The 18186-nt window shown below is 27.6% G+C and overlaps 1 protein-coding gene across 1 annotated transcript; it reads left to right on the top strand.

The window, feature by feature from the left end:
* Positions 1–14384: 14384 nt before the first annotated feature.
* LOC112777444 (uncharacterized) lies at positions 14385–18090 on the top strand. Its single transcript, XM_025821817.3, has 3 exons — positions 14385–14564; positions 14650–14805; positions 17531–18090. Exons 1-3 carry the CDS (start codon positions 14513–14515, stop codon positions 17830–17832), a joined length of 510 nt encoding a protein of 169 aa, XP_025677602.1. The 5' UTR covers positions 14385–14512; the 3' UTR covers positions 17833–18090.
* The last annotated feature ends 96 nt before the right edge of the window (positions 18091–18186 follow it).

Genomic DNA, 18186 nt, shown 5'->3' with positions numbered 1-18186 from the left:
AGTATAATTAAACTTACTTATCTTATAAATAGTGTTTTCCTTAGAGCAATGATGCACAGTCAAAAATTTAATTTAAAATTATTTTCACAAAAATTATAAAATAAAATGAAATACAGAGTAGTGTTGACTAATTTGTTTAAAAAGTCAATATACATTTATCATTTAATAACTGAATTCTGACAATTTAATAACTCATTTTTCATTTGATGTCATTAATTGTATCATACATTCATACCTAACTCATTTATCATTTCTAAAGGAAAAAAGTACAGTTATTTTATTGAGATGGATCTCATAATGAATTAGAAGGCTCATTCCAGGAAGTAAATAATCTCACGGAAATTTCTGCCATAAAAAAAAAAAAAAAAAAGAAATATACAATTGGTGCTAAATGGTGAGACTTGTCAAAATTTGTAAGTTATTCCTCTGTTTTTATGTAAGATCAATTCTCATGTTAATGTGACCTTTAACATATCTTAGTTGTAACATTATACTTATTACTAGTCTAATGTCATATTAATTGTATTATACCTAACTCATTTATCATTTATGAACCAAAAGGATGAGTGGTTGCTTATTAAGTATAAACTGTAGTATCGGCTCTTCATAATTCTTATTATTTCGTACGTTATTGATACTTGTTTTTCCCTAATATCTTTTTTTCTTTTTGGGTAGTTAGGAAACATCTCATGTATACTTGCTAAAATCCACATGCCCTCTTTTGGTTTTATGCTTGTTTGAGATCTAACAAAAATTAAAGTTCGAGTGGTTTAGAGTAGGGCTGGAAGAAAGTCAAGTTCGATTTACGAAAATTAAGTTTAGCTCACGCCTCGACTCATTAATAATTGAGTCTATTTCGTAAGCTCAAGGTCAGCTTAATGAAAGCTTACGAGCTGACTCGAGCTCACAAACTGGCTCAAATAATAGACACATAATCTATAATTCTATATCAATAAATTATAACTTATATATATTAAAAATATAAAAAAATTAATTTTATATATTGTTTATCTATCAATTATAAATTTTTTATTTATATCATACATCAAAATTATATATAAAAAATGAATATAAAATTTTAAATAATTAAGAACAATAATATATATGTAATTATATATTATTATTTTATATATATATATATATATATATATATATATATTAAATTATTAATACACATATCCTATATGCATTTAATTTATACTTTTAATATTATATATATAATCGAGCCAATTCACGAGCTAATGAGTGGAGCTTATCCAAGCTCAAACTCACTTCATTTAATTTACGAGCACAATTCCAAACTCAAGCTCGGTTCACTAACTCTCGAGTTCAGCTTATCAAACTATTAACAAATCGAACTCTAACTGACTCATGAGTTAGCTTGACTCACTTTCAGTTCTAGCTCTAGAGTTTAGACCTAGTTGGCACGATACTTGCACTTTTCGTTCAACAACCTATACCTCCATATAAGCTTTAATTTTCCTCTAAGTTTAGAAACTCCCATTACAAAATTACTTGCTTAAAGATAACTCAATGAAACCTGTATCAATATCCTATGATTCTTGTCATACTTTGTTGTTTGGAAGTTGAGATGGGACCAATTGCATGTTCTAAAGTCTAAACATTGTTCATATTTTGTTAAATGTCACTTCACATTTGAGTCATAAGACAATGCCAATAAGGATCATGTGTTCAATTAACCATACTAACCGAACATAAAAGACATTAGTATATTATGGGTTACCTAGAGTTTAGATTAATGAAATTTAATTTCCTATTCACCACAACAAATTTTATGCTTCTTATGGTGGCAAAGAGAGGGTTGGCCCCAACATGTTAGTTCAGTTCTTGTTGGACCACAATTCCAATTCCAAATGGCACTAAACATAGTTTTTGATGATTTCAATTCTCTTTGCACAAAGTGCATAAATTGCTTTAACTTAGTTAATAGTTGATTTAAGCAAAGAACCCCACCAAAGGGGTAATAGATTAGAGGATGAGGATCCATGTAGATTGTAGATCAATCTTATCTATATTTGAGAAAGTCCCTACACCCATCACTTTTATACACTAGACAACACCCTTGCTTTTATCCTATACAATTAGGAGCTATCTTATATATGGTTAAGTAATCACTAATCACAACTTCAATAATGTTAATGTTTTTTTTTGTCTATGTTATTGGATAGAGAGTTATGTCTAATATTTAGGGTTAAAATGAATTTGTCAAATCTCTCTTTTTTTTTTTTGGTATAGAAAAATTTATGTAAATTCAAAAATTTTCAGTCTATCAAAATTAAAACACATTTTTAGATTCAGCAAACACTTATGGAAATACTTACAAATAATTTATCAAAGAAATTTTCACAATTTGTCAAGTTTCTCTTTTTTTAATGTACCATTTTTATATGGAGATGGGTAATAATTTTGATGGGTTCATACACAAGTGGACTAAAAGTTTGAAAGGACCACAAATCTTTAAAATTGGAGCCTTGAATGAACAAATAAACTCCAAACTAGTTACAAATCCAAAATTAAATGTTGTTGCTAAAATTTGTCAAATTTAAGAAGAACATCATTAGTCAAATAATGCGCCACCATTTTGATAAGATTTCTGACTCATAATAAGGAGATAGCATTTATGGGAGTAGCTAATAATGCATAATAGGCCATTGAGTTTATCTACACAAAATAATTCCACCTTATTCTTACTTCTCTATATGACTATATGTGTGTGTTTGGATTGTGGTTGGTCAAACTGGAGTTTGAATAAAAGTGATTTTATAGAATTGATTTTGGATAGAAGTAAGTTTGTGTCAACATGATTTATGTTTGGCAATTCTTTACTAAAATTGATTTTGATAAAATAAATATTGTTTGGATAATATTAGTTAAAATCACTTTTAGATAGATAATTACTTAAAAGGACATGACATTAAATTATAATATTATTTTTTTATACATGTTTAATTTTTTATACTTTTTTCTTATATGTTTTTTATATAGTATATTTTTAATACTCTTAGTATTCTTTTTTAGTACATTATAATTTTTAACTATTATTATTATTTATGATTAATTTTTTTATTTAATTTATTTTACTTAATGGGATCAATAAATTCTATTATAAAAAGATAATAATAAATATAATACACAAAAATTATAACTATAAAAATATATAATGTCAAATAAAAAAATTAATAAAAAATATAAATAATAAATAATAAAAAAAGAACTCATATAGAGAAGAATAATAAGAATTCTATAAATAATGCAATAATATGTATAAAGGATAAAGTTGGTAAAAGAAAAATAAATATTGAAGGTATTGGCTAAAAGCACGTTAGTGTAACGGAGAAGTTAGAAATTATTGCTTCTTGTAAACGTGATTTTTCAAGAAGTTAGAAATTATCACTTCTGCGTTTGTAAAAAAAAATTTAGCCAAACAAAAAAGTGAAGCTTTCAAGAAGCTCTAACGTACTTTTCTTCTTCAAACGTGGTTACCAAACACACTCTATATCCTTGGTTACAAGGTTACATTATTGACATGAAGATTGCATGAATGTGACCCAAATGCTGATCAATATATTTTTTGTAAGTTTTCAACCTTACAGAGATTCCAAACATGAGAAAGAGGTTATATATAGGGGTGACAAACAGACTTAAACCTGTCAGATTGGTTCGTATAACTTGTTAAAAAAGGCGAATTAGATTGAAAATCTGAGACCATCGTACTTAAAAAGTTCTCTTAATCCGCACCGCTTAATATGACCCAAATGCTGATTTTTTTTTTTTTCAAATAAAAAAACAGCCCTACAGAGATCCCAAACATGAGAAAGAGGTTACACAGACTCAAGAACAACAACAAGAACAAGTATAACAAGAAACAAAATAACAACAATTAACAGAGCAACAAAACAACGAATTTAATTGATACACTATTAGTATAAAATAGTTTTATACATATATTTAATTACGTATTTATCATGTCAACAAAAATAATTAATTTTTATATTAACTGCATAAATAATTATCTAAAAATCTGGATATAATTAGACAATTATGTAAAATATTTTATACTGTCTTGTATCAAAATTAAACTCAATAATATATCTCTTTTAAATTAAGGCATAACAGCAAGTGTTTACTTTTTAGACATAGATATTGGATAGCACCATAAAAGGAATGGGAAAGATAGATTCTTAGTAGATAATGTGTGACACAAAATCTGACATATATGTAACACACTTTTATGTCCAGTGTAAGAGGGATTGTCTTACAATGCAAGTAGTATAAAGACAAAGACAAATCATAAATATACACATGTCATGGGAATGTCATGTTATTGTTATATTATATTTTATTTCTTCAAATTTTATGAAAGGAGTATGGCATGGATGCATTATATTATATTTTAACATATCCATAATGTTTTGGATGGTTAACAAACCGTCCATCCATACAAAATCCAAACAGAGCAATTTATGTATTTTACAACTTTAGGTTACGATGGCATTTAGGGCCTCTCTTTATGAGTCATTATCCAATTGCCTTATCCATGATGTTGATTGAATCCAATAGTCTATCACATATTCAACTCAAAAATACCTTTTGTGGATTGAATTTCAGAATTCAAATACATTACGCATAAATTTAGAGAAATGTAATTTATTGTGTTTGAGGGCACCAAGACACTCAATTTAGGTCCAGTTTAGGTAAACAACTTAATTAAATTCCTTTTGATAAAATAACTTAAACAATAAATAATTATATTAAAAGTAGCTTATAAATTTTGTGTTTGAGTTTTTAGCTTTAAAAGTGCTTATTTTATAGAAATGTGATAAAAAATAATAGTATTATGAGAGAAGTCATTTTTTTAACTTTTCTATAAGCTCCTAAATAACTTCTTAAAAAGCTGCAATTTGATTTTGAAAATTGCACCAGACATTAATTCTACTATTTTTTATAAGTTAAAAGTTCAAAAAAGTTACTTTTAAAACTTCCCAAACAGAACCTTAGTATATATGTAGAAGCAACATTGTCTCAATTACAATTAAAGATAGAAAACATACAAAAGAGAATTTAATTGAAATTCCTACGTCTATTTAGTTCTGAAAACAGAACAAAATAAAATATTGAGAATAAAAAACAAAAGATAGAGATACAAAATTTAGTGTTTTTGTATTTTATTTAGTGATAAACTAGAACAAATTATGAAAATACAATTTATTCTCATTATTCTTCATTCAAAAAAGTTGAGAAAAAAATATAATAGTAAAAAATATAATTTTAAAAAATTAACAAAAATAATAAAAAATAAAAAATAAGTTGTATTTTTTTGTTACTGTTTTTATGTCTATATTTTATTTGTAAAATATAATTTTTTATTTCTGTATTTCTATCTCATTATTCCATACTTATAAACAAACACAGATCCTAAGTGACAATTTTTTTTCTTTTGTTTGTTGATGATAGATTGCATGTGATTTTAATGTTCTTAAAGAAGATAACAATATAACATGCAATAACTTCATACTTATCCATTGCACTTTGTCAATTTTTGCTTGCTAGCCCTTGTGGATGAGAGGGGTCAATTTGTAAACAGAAATAATCCTAAGTTCCTAATGATTGTCTAGCTGCCTTATTGGCTTATCATTTTTGTACATGCATAAAGAAAAATCTTGTTTTACCAGGTTATCAAAATTAAGAATGCATCGCGCCAGTTGACAAAATTTGCCTGTACTCATCCTACTTTTTGTTGGTTAAAATAATGTCCAACAACGATAGAAAATTGGGTCATTATTGAGTGTAATCCTTCTATCATCATAATGCAAGCTGCTTACACCGTCAAAAAATAAAAATAAAAATAAATTAAGAGTGCACCTAAACTCATGAAAAGTTTTACTGTTTTAGGTTTTCTAACGAGATTTTTCTTTTTCTTTTTTTTCATTTTCTAAGAGCTAAACTTAAGTCACTTGATTAAAAAAAAAAAAAAATTAATTGTCATTCAAATTAACTCCTTGTTGATATTATGTTTCATATATTTTTTTTTTTTGAATTATTGGTATTACTTTTACTTATCAATTTACACTTTTAGTACATGTAATTTTATTAAGACAAATAAAAAATATAAAATATATACAAATTCAAAAGAAACTCTTATATAAGGGGTGTTAAAAATATGATTATCTATAGATAAATTAACTAATTTGACTCGGCTTAATTGAAGTCCCAAAATTATTGAACTAAAAAACAAATAGTATTAAAAATCACCTTTGATATTTATCACCTTGTCAATTCCCAACATATCCATTTTTATCCAAATCTAACAAACAGAACTCTAGTCCAACTGACAGAAGTAGTTCAAAACCTGCATTGGAGAAACATCACCAAAAACAGCAGGAACCAAAAAGGTCAAACTAACGGGTTCTATATTTTTTACTTTGGGCTTAACCCAACCAATTTTAGTAGCATATGGTTAAGAAGAGAGTATATCATGTCCCAAAAAGGGAGAAGAGAATATATTAATTGGGCTAAGCCCAATGATTTATTCATTTTTGTAATTAAAAGCATATCTATCAATTTAGAGCAACAACATCCCAAAAAAAAAAAAAAAGAATTTAAGAACATTATAGATTGTCAACTAACTATAACTCAAATAACATAATTTTCTTCTTCTTCATCTAAAGACTTTGGGTTTGAGTCTCACCAATCTATTTGACAAAAAAACATAGATTCATAGAAGAGACAATATCATATGCTGACCAAAAAGAGGAACACCAAAGATAAAATAAATAAAGGATTTAGTTAATATATATCCTAAAAGAATTTGGATTCTCTAAAGTTTGAATTTCACTTTAAAGAATAAAGTGTGATCTCTCACCATTTATTTTATAGGTATGACCAAGAATAAATATGAAAGAGAAACCATTCAAGGGTAGAAGGTCACACTTTACCCTCTAAAGTACAAATTTAAAATTTAGAGGATCCAAATTCATCCTAAAATACATAATAAGTTTACCATTAATGAAAATTTAAAAATTTTTTATTTAATAAATATAAAATAAATATATTAAAAATTTAAATTTTTATATTTTCAAAAAAAGCTTTCTCACTTTGTAATTTTAACCGGAAAATTCAAGAGCTTGGTTGAGTCTTCGCCCCAAAGAATTTATATGGTTGTCTAAGACACAGATCATGAAGGGTTATGGGTCAATTCTTTATTGGATGGCTCCTGCTATTGTCTTCCTAGGATGTGTTCTGTTCCATAGTGCTCCATTGATATGCCAAGAGTGACTAGTGCTGTTTTGATTGGAGTTTATGCATTGGTCTCATTTAGCAGTGCTTTTTTTGTGTATCTGAGGTCTTTGGTATCTGCACTTCTTGGATTAAAAGCTTCATCAGCCTTCTTCTCTAGTTTCAATAAGGCTATCTTCAATGCTCCTATGTTATTCTTTATGAGTTAATTAATCATTATTCTAACTCATAAAATATAACCTCCTTACTTGCAGGCTTCATCAGATTTGAGTATTCTGTACCTTGATATACCTTATTCCATCACTTTTGTAGCTATTGAAATTGTGGTGATAATTGGTATAATGGCTTCAGTCACATGGCAAGTTCTAATAGTTGCAATTCCTGCTACGCTAGCATCAAAATACGTTCAGGTTTGTCCACTTTTACTGTGAAATTTGCATTGGACTCCATGTTATTTTATTTTATTATTACTATTTTTTAATTATTTTTAATATAAAAGGGATATTATCAAGCCTTTGCAAGAGAAATAATAAGGATCAATGGAACAACCAAAGCACCAGTGATGAATTTTGCAGCTGAGACATCACTTAGAGTGGTTACTGTTAGAGCATTCAACATGGTGGATAGATTTGTCAAGAACTACCTAAAACTTGTAGAAACAGATGCATCACTATTCTTTCATTCTAATGTGACCATGGAATGGTTGATTATAAGGATTGAAACACTTCAAAACTTGACAGTCTTCACTGCAGCCTTGTTACTTATTCTAGTTCCTATGGATTATGTGTCCCCAGGTAATGCTAATATTACATAATAAATAAAACAGTTGTCATGGTTTATCAATTCGACATTGATTTCAGATTAGATATCGTCGGAATGCACCAATAGTCCTGAAAGGAATCACTTGCACATTCAAAGAAGGGAGTAGAGTGGGAGTTGTAGGAAGGACAGGAAGTGGAAAAACAACACTTATAAGTGCTTTGTTCCGATTGGTTGAGCCTTCAAGAGGTAACATTATTATTGATGAGATTGACATATGCTCATTGGAGTTGAAGGATTTGAGAATGAAGCTTAGTATTATCCCTCAAGAAGCAACTCTTTTCAAGGGTAGCATTACAACAAACTTGGACCCTTTAGGCCTTTACTCAGATGATGAAATATGGAAGGTGAACAACTAACTCCAAAAGTTCTAAAAATTAGAAAAGCATTTTCTCTAAAATTTCTTTCAAAATTACCCTTCTATTAAGGGCTAATTGTTTTAATAAACACATGAGGCAAAGAAAAATTACAATTTGATTGCTTCAAGGAATCAAATTGCACATTACAAAAGTTTAGGAGATAAAATTGTAATTTACCTCCCAAAATTTTGGATTCTAGGAACATTACTTTTCATTAAGTAAATGTAGAAAATAAATTGTTTTAATCTGCTTTTTTATTGATCATAAACACATATATATACATCATTTGATATGAAATTATATTAAATATTTCTTATATTAAAAGGCATAATTTACTATCCTAATGAATAAATATACACTAGAATACTCAAAGAGTACTGTATTTATCCTTAATTATATTCTATGTATATTTAAATTATCAATTAATAATAAACATTTTAATCAGAAATTTAATATTTACATAAGTTTCAGAGAAGTATCAAATTAAAGTAGACAATCAGCAAACTATCAAGTCTCTTGAACTCATCGGGTGAGTTATTTTTAGGTAAATTTAGACTTCACAGACATAATCCATAAAAGGATGACTACATACAACACTACTACATACATAATCCATAAAAGGATGACTACATACAACACTACTAATATCACTTCTATAATACGGCTGGATCTGCAATAGTTAAAAATTACTACAGTACTACTCATAATAAATAAATATATACTAGAGTACTCAAAGAGTACTGTATTTATCCTTAATTATATTCTATGTATATCTAAATTATCCATTAATAATAAACAATTTGATCAGAAATTTAATATTTACATAGGTTTCAGAGAAGTATCAACTTAAAGTAGACAATCAGCAAACTACCAAGTCTCTTGGACTCATCATGTGAGTTATCTTTAGGTAAATTTGGACTTCACAGACATAATCCATAAAAGGATGACTACATACAACACTACTACATACATAATCCATAAAAGGATGACTACATACAACACTACTAATATCACTTCTATAATACGGCTGGATCTGCAATAGTTAAAAATTACTACAGTACTACTCATAATAAATAAATATATACGAGAGTACTCAAAGAGTACTGTATTTATCCTTAATTATATTCTATGTATATCTAAATTATCCATTAATAATAAACATTTTGATCAGAAATTTAATATTTACATAAGTTTCAGAGAAGTATCAACTTAAAGTAGACAATCAGCAAACTACCAAGTCTCTTGGACTCATCATGTGAGTTATCTTTAGGTAAATTTGGACTTCACAGACATAATCCATAAAAGGATGACTACATACAACACTACTACAAACATAATCCATAAAAGGATGATTACATACAACACTACTAATATCACTGCTATAATACGGCTGGATCTGCAATAGTTCAAAATTACTACAGTACTACTCACTAAAATATCCACATCTATTTAATTTTTTTCATTATAAATAAAACTAAATATAAATGAGTGAATTCTAAATAACTAATTTTTGAAACTTTTTATTTGATTATTTTAAATATTGCAAAGAAAATGTATATAACATTAAATTCATGTATATGTTTACTGTAATTTAAGGTTTAGAATGAAAAAATTTCAGATTTTTTTAATTTGATTCTATTTTTTTTATAATCTAAAATTTTGTTTAAATTATAATTTTAATTGTTGAATTTGTATTTTAAATATTAAAAAGAGTACATGCCAAAAGCATAAAATTTAGGTCAACGACAAAAATAAAAAATAAAAAGTATTAACGGTAACTAGTAAAATTCATATTGACGATATATCAACAAAAAATAAAAAGTTTTTAAAAATAAAGAATAAAATTTGGTTGATAAAATTATTTAAATTAAAAAATCAAAATTTTTAAATTACTCAATACTTATATTATTTTTTATTAGTTTAATATTAATAATAATTAATTATAACAGGAATACATAAAGAATACATAATATTAATAGACAATATAAATTTCACTACTAATATTTTTTATTTTTTTTTGTAGAAATTTAATACGGAGCCTCCTTCGAGCCAGACTCTCACTGTTGCTCGCAATAAACTCATGACACGTTAAAATTGTATTCGAAGTAACAGAATAAGATGAAGTGCAATGAAAAGTGTTGCCATTCAAATACTTCATATCATCTCCGAAAGAATACAATAGAAAATGAGCTCCTCAATATTAGAACGTAACGAGAAAAACATGAGTGGCAGCACCAAAAAAAGGTGGGCCATATAGACAAGATAACAATGATACAAACCTTAGAGTGGTGCAGGATGACAGAACCATCAAAATTGAAGAGTATATTCTCACAGGTGTCATAAGCAAATATGAGGAAGCCACTCAAACTGCTAAGAAAGTAAATAACCTACGCATATGCTTAAGTACGGGACAAGACCAATAACAACCAGTGTCGTCACAAAAAGAATAAAAAATCTGTCATTAGTTCAGTGATTTAAGCCAGCATTGGTATGATACCTTCCAGGTGATCCACATAAAACATTACTTATACGTGTCAATATTAAAATTACAAAATTTGTAGCATAAAAATTTTAATTAAACCAACTCAAAGTAAAGATGACGTAAATCTCTAAAGGAAAATATTATTCATACACAAGATTATCTAGTTTTAAAAAAAAAAAACGCAAGACCTTAAAAATAAATCTCACTTCAAAAATCAAAGATATTAGTAATAAAATTCATATGGATCATATATCAATAAGAAATAAAAAGTTTTTAAAGATAAAAAATAAAATTTGGTTGATAAAATTATTTAAATTAAAAGTAATCAAAATTTTTAAAGTATTCATTACTTAGATTATTTTTTGTTAGTTTAATATTAATGATGATTAATAATAATAAGAGTACATAAGGAGTATATAATGTTAATGAACAATATAAAATTTACTATTAATATCTTTAATTTTTTATTAGAAATTTAATATTAATTATCACCACAATATTCATATTTATTATATTTTATTTACTAATATTCAACTATATTGTCTATTGAATATTAATAGGTAATATTCTATATATAATATATAATTATACACGGGGACGGATTTACTCATATAGGAGTGAGACAAGTGTCCCAGTGAAATTTTAAATATTACTTAGTGACTTTTAGTAATAAAGTTAGTTGTTTCCACTATAAATTTAATTTTATTGATACTTTTATTGTTCTGTTTGTTAATTGTTTATGTAACTGTGTATTGACTTATTTTGAATTAGAAATTTAGGATATTATTCTTTTGTACTTTACTTTTTTTTATTGTTTTTGAAAATTAATTTGAGTGACTTGTTAATGGTGTGTATTGACTTATTTTGAATTAGAAATTTTGGATATTATTTTTTTGTTCTTCACTTTTTAAATAATTGTTTAATGACATATATTGAAAGAGAGATATTTGATTGTATTAAAAATAAAAATATTATTTAATCTTCTTAAAATATGAAGCCAAGAAGGATGGAATTATAAATTATTTGTTATTATTTTGATTTATTGTTTTAGTTTTTTAAATTATTGGTTACATAATTTAAAGAGTAATTATATTTTACAATATCATAATATAATTATAAAAATTATTATTATATTATATATATTTTATCCCCACTGTCAAAATTTTTTGGATCTGACTATACATATTATTATGTTAATTAATATCCTAAGGTTAATTATTTGTAAAGAAATATGATGTAATTTTCAAAATAATAGCTTAGCATAATTTATTTCAATTAATTTTTTTTAACACAACTAGTAATATTATAAAGAATTATTTTAAAAATTTTGAGAAAAAAATTGTTTAGTACAATGTAATTCTAATTCTATATATATAGGAATTTGTAAATCGAACGAGGGTGAGTTGATTATTTACCTTAAAGCACGTTTACATATGAATTTGCATGAAATTCTAGTAAATCGACTCACCCTCATTTGATTTACTACAAACCACTTTAAATTGAATATAACTCATTCGATTTATATAAAAATGTAGCTATGGGAAATACACGTAACGTTTTCAACTTTGGGGAATTTACGTTTTTATCTTTAAATTTACACATATTTTCTCTCAATCGTCATTCTTTTATTACTGCTGTAGTTGTTGCGTTTTTTCTTTTTCTCCTTTTAATTGAGGTTCATTTGGATCCAGAAATGAATTCGATGTGTTTTTATTGATAATTGAGTCTTTTTTACTGTTTGTTCAAAAATTGAACTAATTTCAGTTCATTTGTGAATTAATTGAGGTTTACTTGATGTTGATGATAAGTATTGACCAAATTTTTTATTTTTTAAGTCAGAAATAAATTGTATGTGTTTTTGTTGATGATTGAGTCTTTTTGACTGTTTGTTCAAAACTGAACTAATTTCGATTTATTTATGTGCTAATTGAGAATTCGAGATTCACTTGCTGCTAATAATAAGTATTGACCAAATTTTTAGCAAAGAAGAATGAAATTATTCATTATTACGTTATTTAATGGCATTAGATTTCACTCCATTTCATTCGATTAGTTCAGATTTGAACAAGTAGTAAAAAAAACTCAATTATCAACAAAAGCACATCGAATTCATTTTTTTATCCAAATGAACGTCAAATAAACTAATAAGTGAACCGAAATTACTTAAGGAATAAAAAACTTGGTCAAAACTTAACAACAGCATCAACTGAATCTAAATTAACACACAAATGAACCGAAATTAGTTCAGTTTTGAACAAGCAGTAAAAAAGACTCAATCATCAACAAAAACACATAATTTATTTTTGAATACAAATGAACCTCAATTAAACTAAGAAATGAATCGAAATTACTTAAAAAATAAAAAATTTGGTCAATACTTATTAGCAACATCAAGTGAACCTCAATTAATTCACAAATGAACCGAAATTAGTTCAATTTTAAACAAATAGTAAAAAGCTCAATTATCAGCAGAGACACATCGAATTCATTTCTGGATCCAAATGAACCTCAATTAAAAGGAGAAAAAGAAAAAACGCAATAGCAACAGCAACAATAAAAGAATGACGATTGAGAGAAAACATGCGAAGAAGAATAAGGAGGAGGAATGCGAATAAGAAGGAAGAACAGAAAGAAGAATAAAGAATGTGAAGACGAAGAAGGAGGAAAGCGAAAAAGAAGGAAGAATGCAAAGAAAAAGATAAAGAAGCATTATTAAAACACGTGTGCGTACACGCTAATGTAATAAAATTGGTTTTTGTTGAGCACGCTAGTGTAATAAAAGTAGTTTTTATTGAGTTTGACAGTTTGAACATGTTTAATTGAACTTGAAACAAAAAATATTTGGATGTGTAATTAGACAGTTAAATATGTAACATGCATTAGAATAATATTTTACTAAAAATAAACTCATTTTTTAAGAAACTATGAATTTTTTTTTAAAGTTAAGAATGAGATTTAAACTTGTGACCTCTAAATAAATATTAAGAGATTATGCCATTTAAAATATAATTCGTTGGCTATTATTCCTAAAAAAATTTATAATTCATTAAAATTTAAAATTTTAAAATTAAAAATAAAATCAAACCTACTATAAGAACATAATAAATCCAGAAAACAAACCCCAACAAACGTACAAATTAACTACATAAAAATCTATTATTAAATTCATTTACTCCGATAAAATCTAATAAAATTATAAAATCCTCAATTAAATACTAATAAATTAACAAATCAAATTCTGAAAAATAATTACTTATTACTACATCTTATAGTTATCCTATGTATGGTTATTTTAAAATTAAATATAATTAAATAATTATATAAAATCATTTATACTATTAAAACTAAAATTTTACCAAGTTACTTGTTCTCTACTTAAAGTATTTTTTATTTGGAAAATGTCATTTCTTTATAATTATCCTAATATTTGAATATTTAACCTTTTTTTTTTTGTCATCAGATGTATTCCTCTACCTTGTATGGGAAGAAAGAAATAGCAGAGTTTTTAACCTTTAATACTACTAAACATTAAACAAGTAAAGTGAGTGAGTGAATTTTGAGTGAGGCATAAACACAAACAGTAGGAAGACAGAAAATGAGTGAAGGTGATCAAACTCCGAAGCTCTTCACCAACAAGCCCCGAAAAGGTTTCATTCTAACACTTATCAATCAATCACCCTTCTCTTTCTCTTTTCTCTTCAATCACTCTCAAACTTGCGTGTTTGGTCACAGAGCAAATCAAGCGCCACCAGAAACAGGCGCCGATGGGCACCCAGACGGCTGCTGCTGCTACTGCTCCTCCTCCGCTGCCACCGCCGAAGGAGTCTTTTTTCCGGCGCCACAAGTTTCTTTTGCCTGTGCTTTTGGCTGTGAATCTCGCCATTGGAGGTGATTCTTCTTCGCCCAATTGGTCAACACTAACAACCTTTACTTTTTTTGTCTTTTAAATGTTTGGTTTGCATTTTTACTCGTTGGCTGTGATGTCGGAAATTGATGAAATGGGGTTTTGGATCTGAGATTTCACCTAAATCTTCATGGGAGATAATTCCTTTTTAAAAAAAGAAAAAAAAGAAAGAAAAAAATTCTGCATGTATGCTTGCTACTTTTCGCCGTGTTTTATTACTGGGTTGATGATGTTGGAGAGGAATAAAGTTTCTGATTCTTTTGTGCTGATTACAAAGGGAAAATGGGCTTAATGTCCTGTTGTTAATAATAGAAATAAAAGTAATAAAGCTAAAATATAATCATCTCGGGTTTGAAATTTCTAGGGCGGCGTAAGCTTAGAATGTCCAATTTCCTTTTTTCTTAAGGAATGGGAGAGACTGAATTGATAGTACTAGTTTGGTGTTATTAGGCTATCTGAATTTTTCTCCTTTTGTAAATATGTAGAAGGTAATTATACTTCGTATGGGAAATTGTTGTGGTGATAAACGGTCGAGGCTTGCCGGACGACACTGCTTTTGGTGTGTTGATTCGGCACTGAGTTATTAATGTTAGAAATCATTTCAGTGTAACTAAGTTGAGGGCAGTGTTTGAGTGAGATCATAAGGTCTATGGCAGCTGGTAGTATTTTTTGGCTGGGTTTGGTAAAGCTTTTCTAAAAGGTGCTTGTGCACAAGCACCTCATTTTGCGTTTGGTAAATTAAAAAGTCCAAGTGCTTGAGCTTGCGGCTTTTAAAAGTTAGGGATGCTTTTCCTAAGCGGGAGCTTTTCAAAGTTGGCTTATGCTTATCAAATTTTATTTATTTTCCCGCACATATTTCCAGCTATTATATTGCCATTGAAATCCTCGTATATTTCTAACTTTTCATCCTAACTTTCACATATTCTAACACAGTCTTCATATGTTTTTTATTTTTCAACCTAATCTTCACAAATTTCAATACAAATACATCTCTATCACATATTAGGTATGAACTTCTATCTATTTATATTATTTTTTGTGCGTTGTTTTTGTATTTTTTCAGTAGATCTATTATGTTTGTTTGTTTTTTATCTGTTGTTTGAAATGTGAAGAGGTTGACTTGGTTTATGAAAACCAATTATAAAGTTTTCCTTGCATGAACATTAGTCAAAATTATAATAACATGTATATACATATGTAAATATAGATATATAATCATATGAGTAGTTTATTTGAGATATGTGTCCCATTTGTTGTGATATGTAAATGTGAGCCAATATATATAGGTGGATAATGAATGTATCCAGTACTAACATTAGATTACATACAAATTTTATTATTGACTAATGATAACTCTATTTATATTAGTACAATCAAGTAAATATTTAGACTATTAGTCTCTAAAATTTAGGTTAGGTAATTTAGTATTTTTAATGATGATGTTTAGGATAAAATAAATTTTTATGATACTTATATAAAATTTTAAAGTTAAAAAATAAAAGAGTTTATTTATTATATTTATATTTATTATGAATTTTTTTAAGTTTTAAAAGCTGTTTTTACCAAACACAATTGTGGTGCTTGTGCTTATTAAAAGTCATTTTTAATTTGATTTTACCAAACGTAAGTGCTGTAGCTTTTAAAAAACTGTCTTTTAAAAGACAGCTTTCATAAGCTATTTTTAAAAAGTAAAAGTTTTACCAAACCAAGTCTTTGAGGGTGGATAGGCTCCAGCAGTAAGGATTCTGCATGACAAGCACGTCCAAGATGAGGTTTGACAGTTGGTGAGATCATAATCTCAAAAGCATTGAATCTTGGCAGTGGTTTGACTAACAAATGAAAAAGAGAGAACAAAATTTGGGGTTTGCAGGGGGAATCAGAACATAAGCCTTTGACTTTATACTCTTGTTTTGAAAGGCCAGCACAGAAGTGGCAAGATAGAGCTACAATATGCTTTGATTCTTACAAAAGCATGTTTTCTTCTTATGATTGTCCCTTTTGCCTTGCATATGGATGAGTGAATCAATGAAACTGAAGTTGTTGCGGTTCTGAGTCTTAATCGTACATGGATGCCATTCACTTTTTAAATTTGCTGAAATGATTAACATGAAAAATTGAGTTGAGATATTTTCAATTTATTGTATGATTATGATCTAATCTCAGTCAGAATTATGTGCAATCAGTTTCACTTCTCTGTTCTACATGATTGATTTGTTAAACTCTTGATCAAGATCAAATGATCAATCCTTAGTCATATTTGGACCTTTTGTCGGATAGTAAATGCTTTTTTCATTATATAATTTTATAATTAATCAATTCATCTACCCACTACTGATACACAGATTTGTAAAAGATATATGACCATTGACATTCTTAATTTTAGCTGAAATGAATAAGATGAAAATCTGAATTGCAATTCTTGATTTCTTTCCACCAAAATTATTTAGCTGTTTTCAAATGTAAACTTACTGTAGTTGCCCAAAAATTATGGAAGATGGTTGAATGATTGCTTTGTCTGTTTCTGACCTCAGCTCGGTATATGTGCGATCCGTTTCAACTCTCCATGATGTATTATATATGATTGAGGTGAAAAAAAATGTAAATATTAAAGCAAAAGGTGTTGATGGATCTCAAAACTAGTTTATTCTCCAATAACAATTCTGTTAAATTTGGTTTTTAAATCACTTAATCATGTAAATATTGTTGCAGTTATGTATTTTAGGACAAATAAGAAAGATACTGGTGTTGAAGAAGAAGAAGATGCAAGTTCCATCAAAACCAAAGATGCTACTTCTCATGTTACAGAAACGACTGTGACCTTACCACCCATCACAACTCCTGTGATCAAACAGGAACCGATCCCTGAGGACCAACAGCGCGAACTCTTCAAGTGGATACTAGAAGAGAAGAGGAAGATCAAACCAAAAGATGCAGATGAGAAAAAGCGAATTGACGAAGAGAAAGCGCTACTTAAACAGTTCATTAGGTCAAAATCTATCCCTCATATCTAAGGTTATGTGTCTTTACGAAGCTCTTGACCTCAAATGTAACAGAATCAATTCCTCCGATGCTGCTTCAATTTATTTCTTCTGTTTTACTTGTTTGTTGATATATTTTAGACTGTACATTTGTTGAAAATTGAATTAGCCAACTTACTTAGTGGAACAAGGATCTGTTGTAATTGTATTTGTTGAGAATTGATATTTCCTTACTGCTATTACTAAATTTGATATGCGATCACCGGTTCTTTTCTTTCTTATTAACATAAACTCGGGAGTGAAATGACTCTTGTATGATTCCTGTGTTCAGTTAATGTTTTGATTCAAGTGATTTGAATAAAGTCTTGAATTAGATTGAAGGATGAC

This window comes from Arachis hypogaea, chromosome 19, assembly GCF_003086295.3.
Source record: "Arachis hypogaea cultivar Tifrunner chromosome 19, arahy.Tifrunner.gnm2.J5K5, whole genome shotgun sequence".
Taxonomy (NCBI): domain Eukaryota; kingdom Viridiplantae; phylum Streptophyta; class Magnoliopsida; order Fabales; family Fabaceae; genus Arachis; species Arachis hypogaea.
This window is presented reverse-complemented; position numbering and strand designations above follow the sequence as displayed.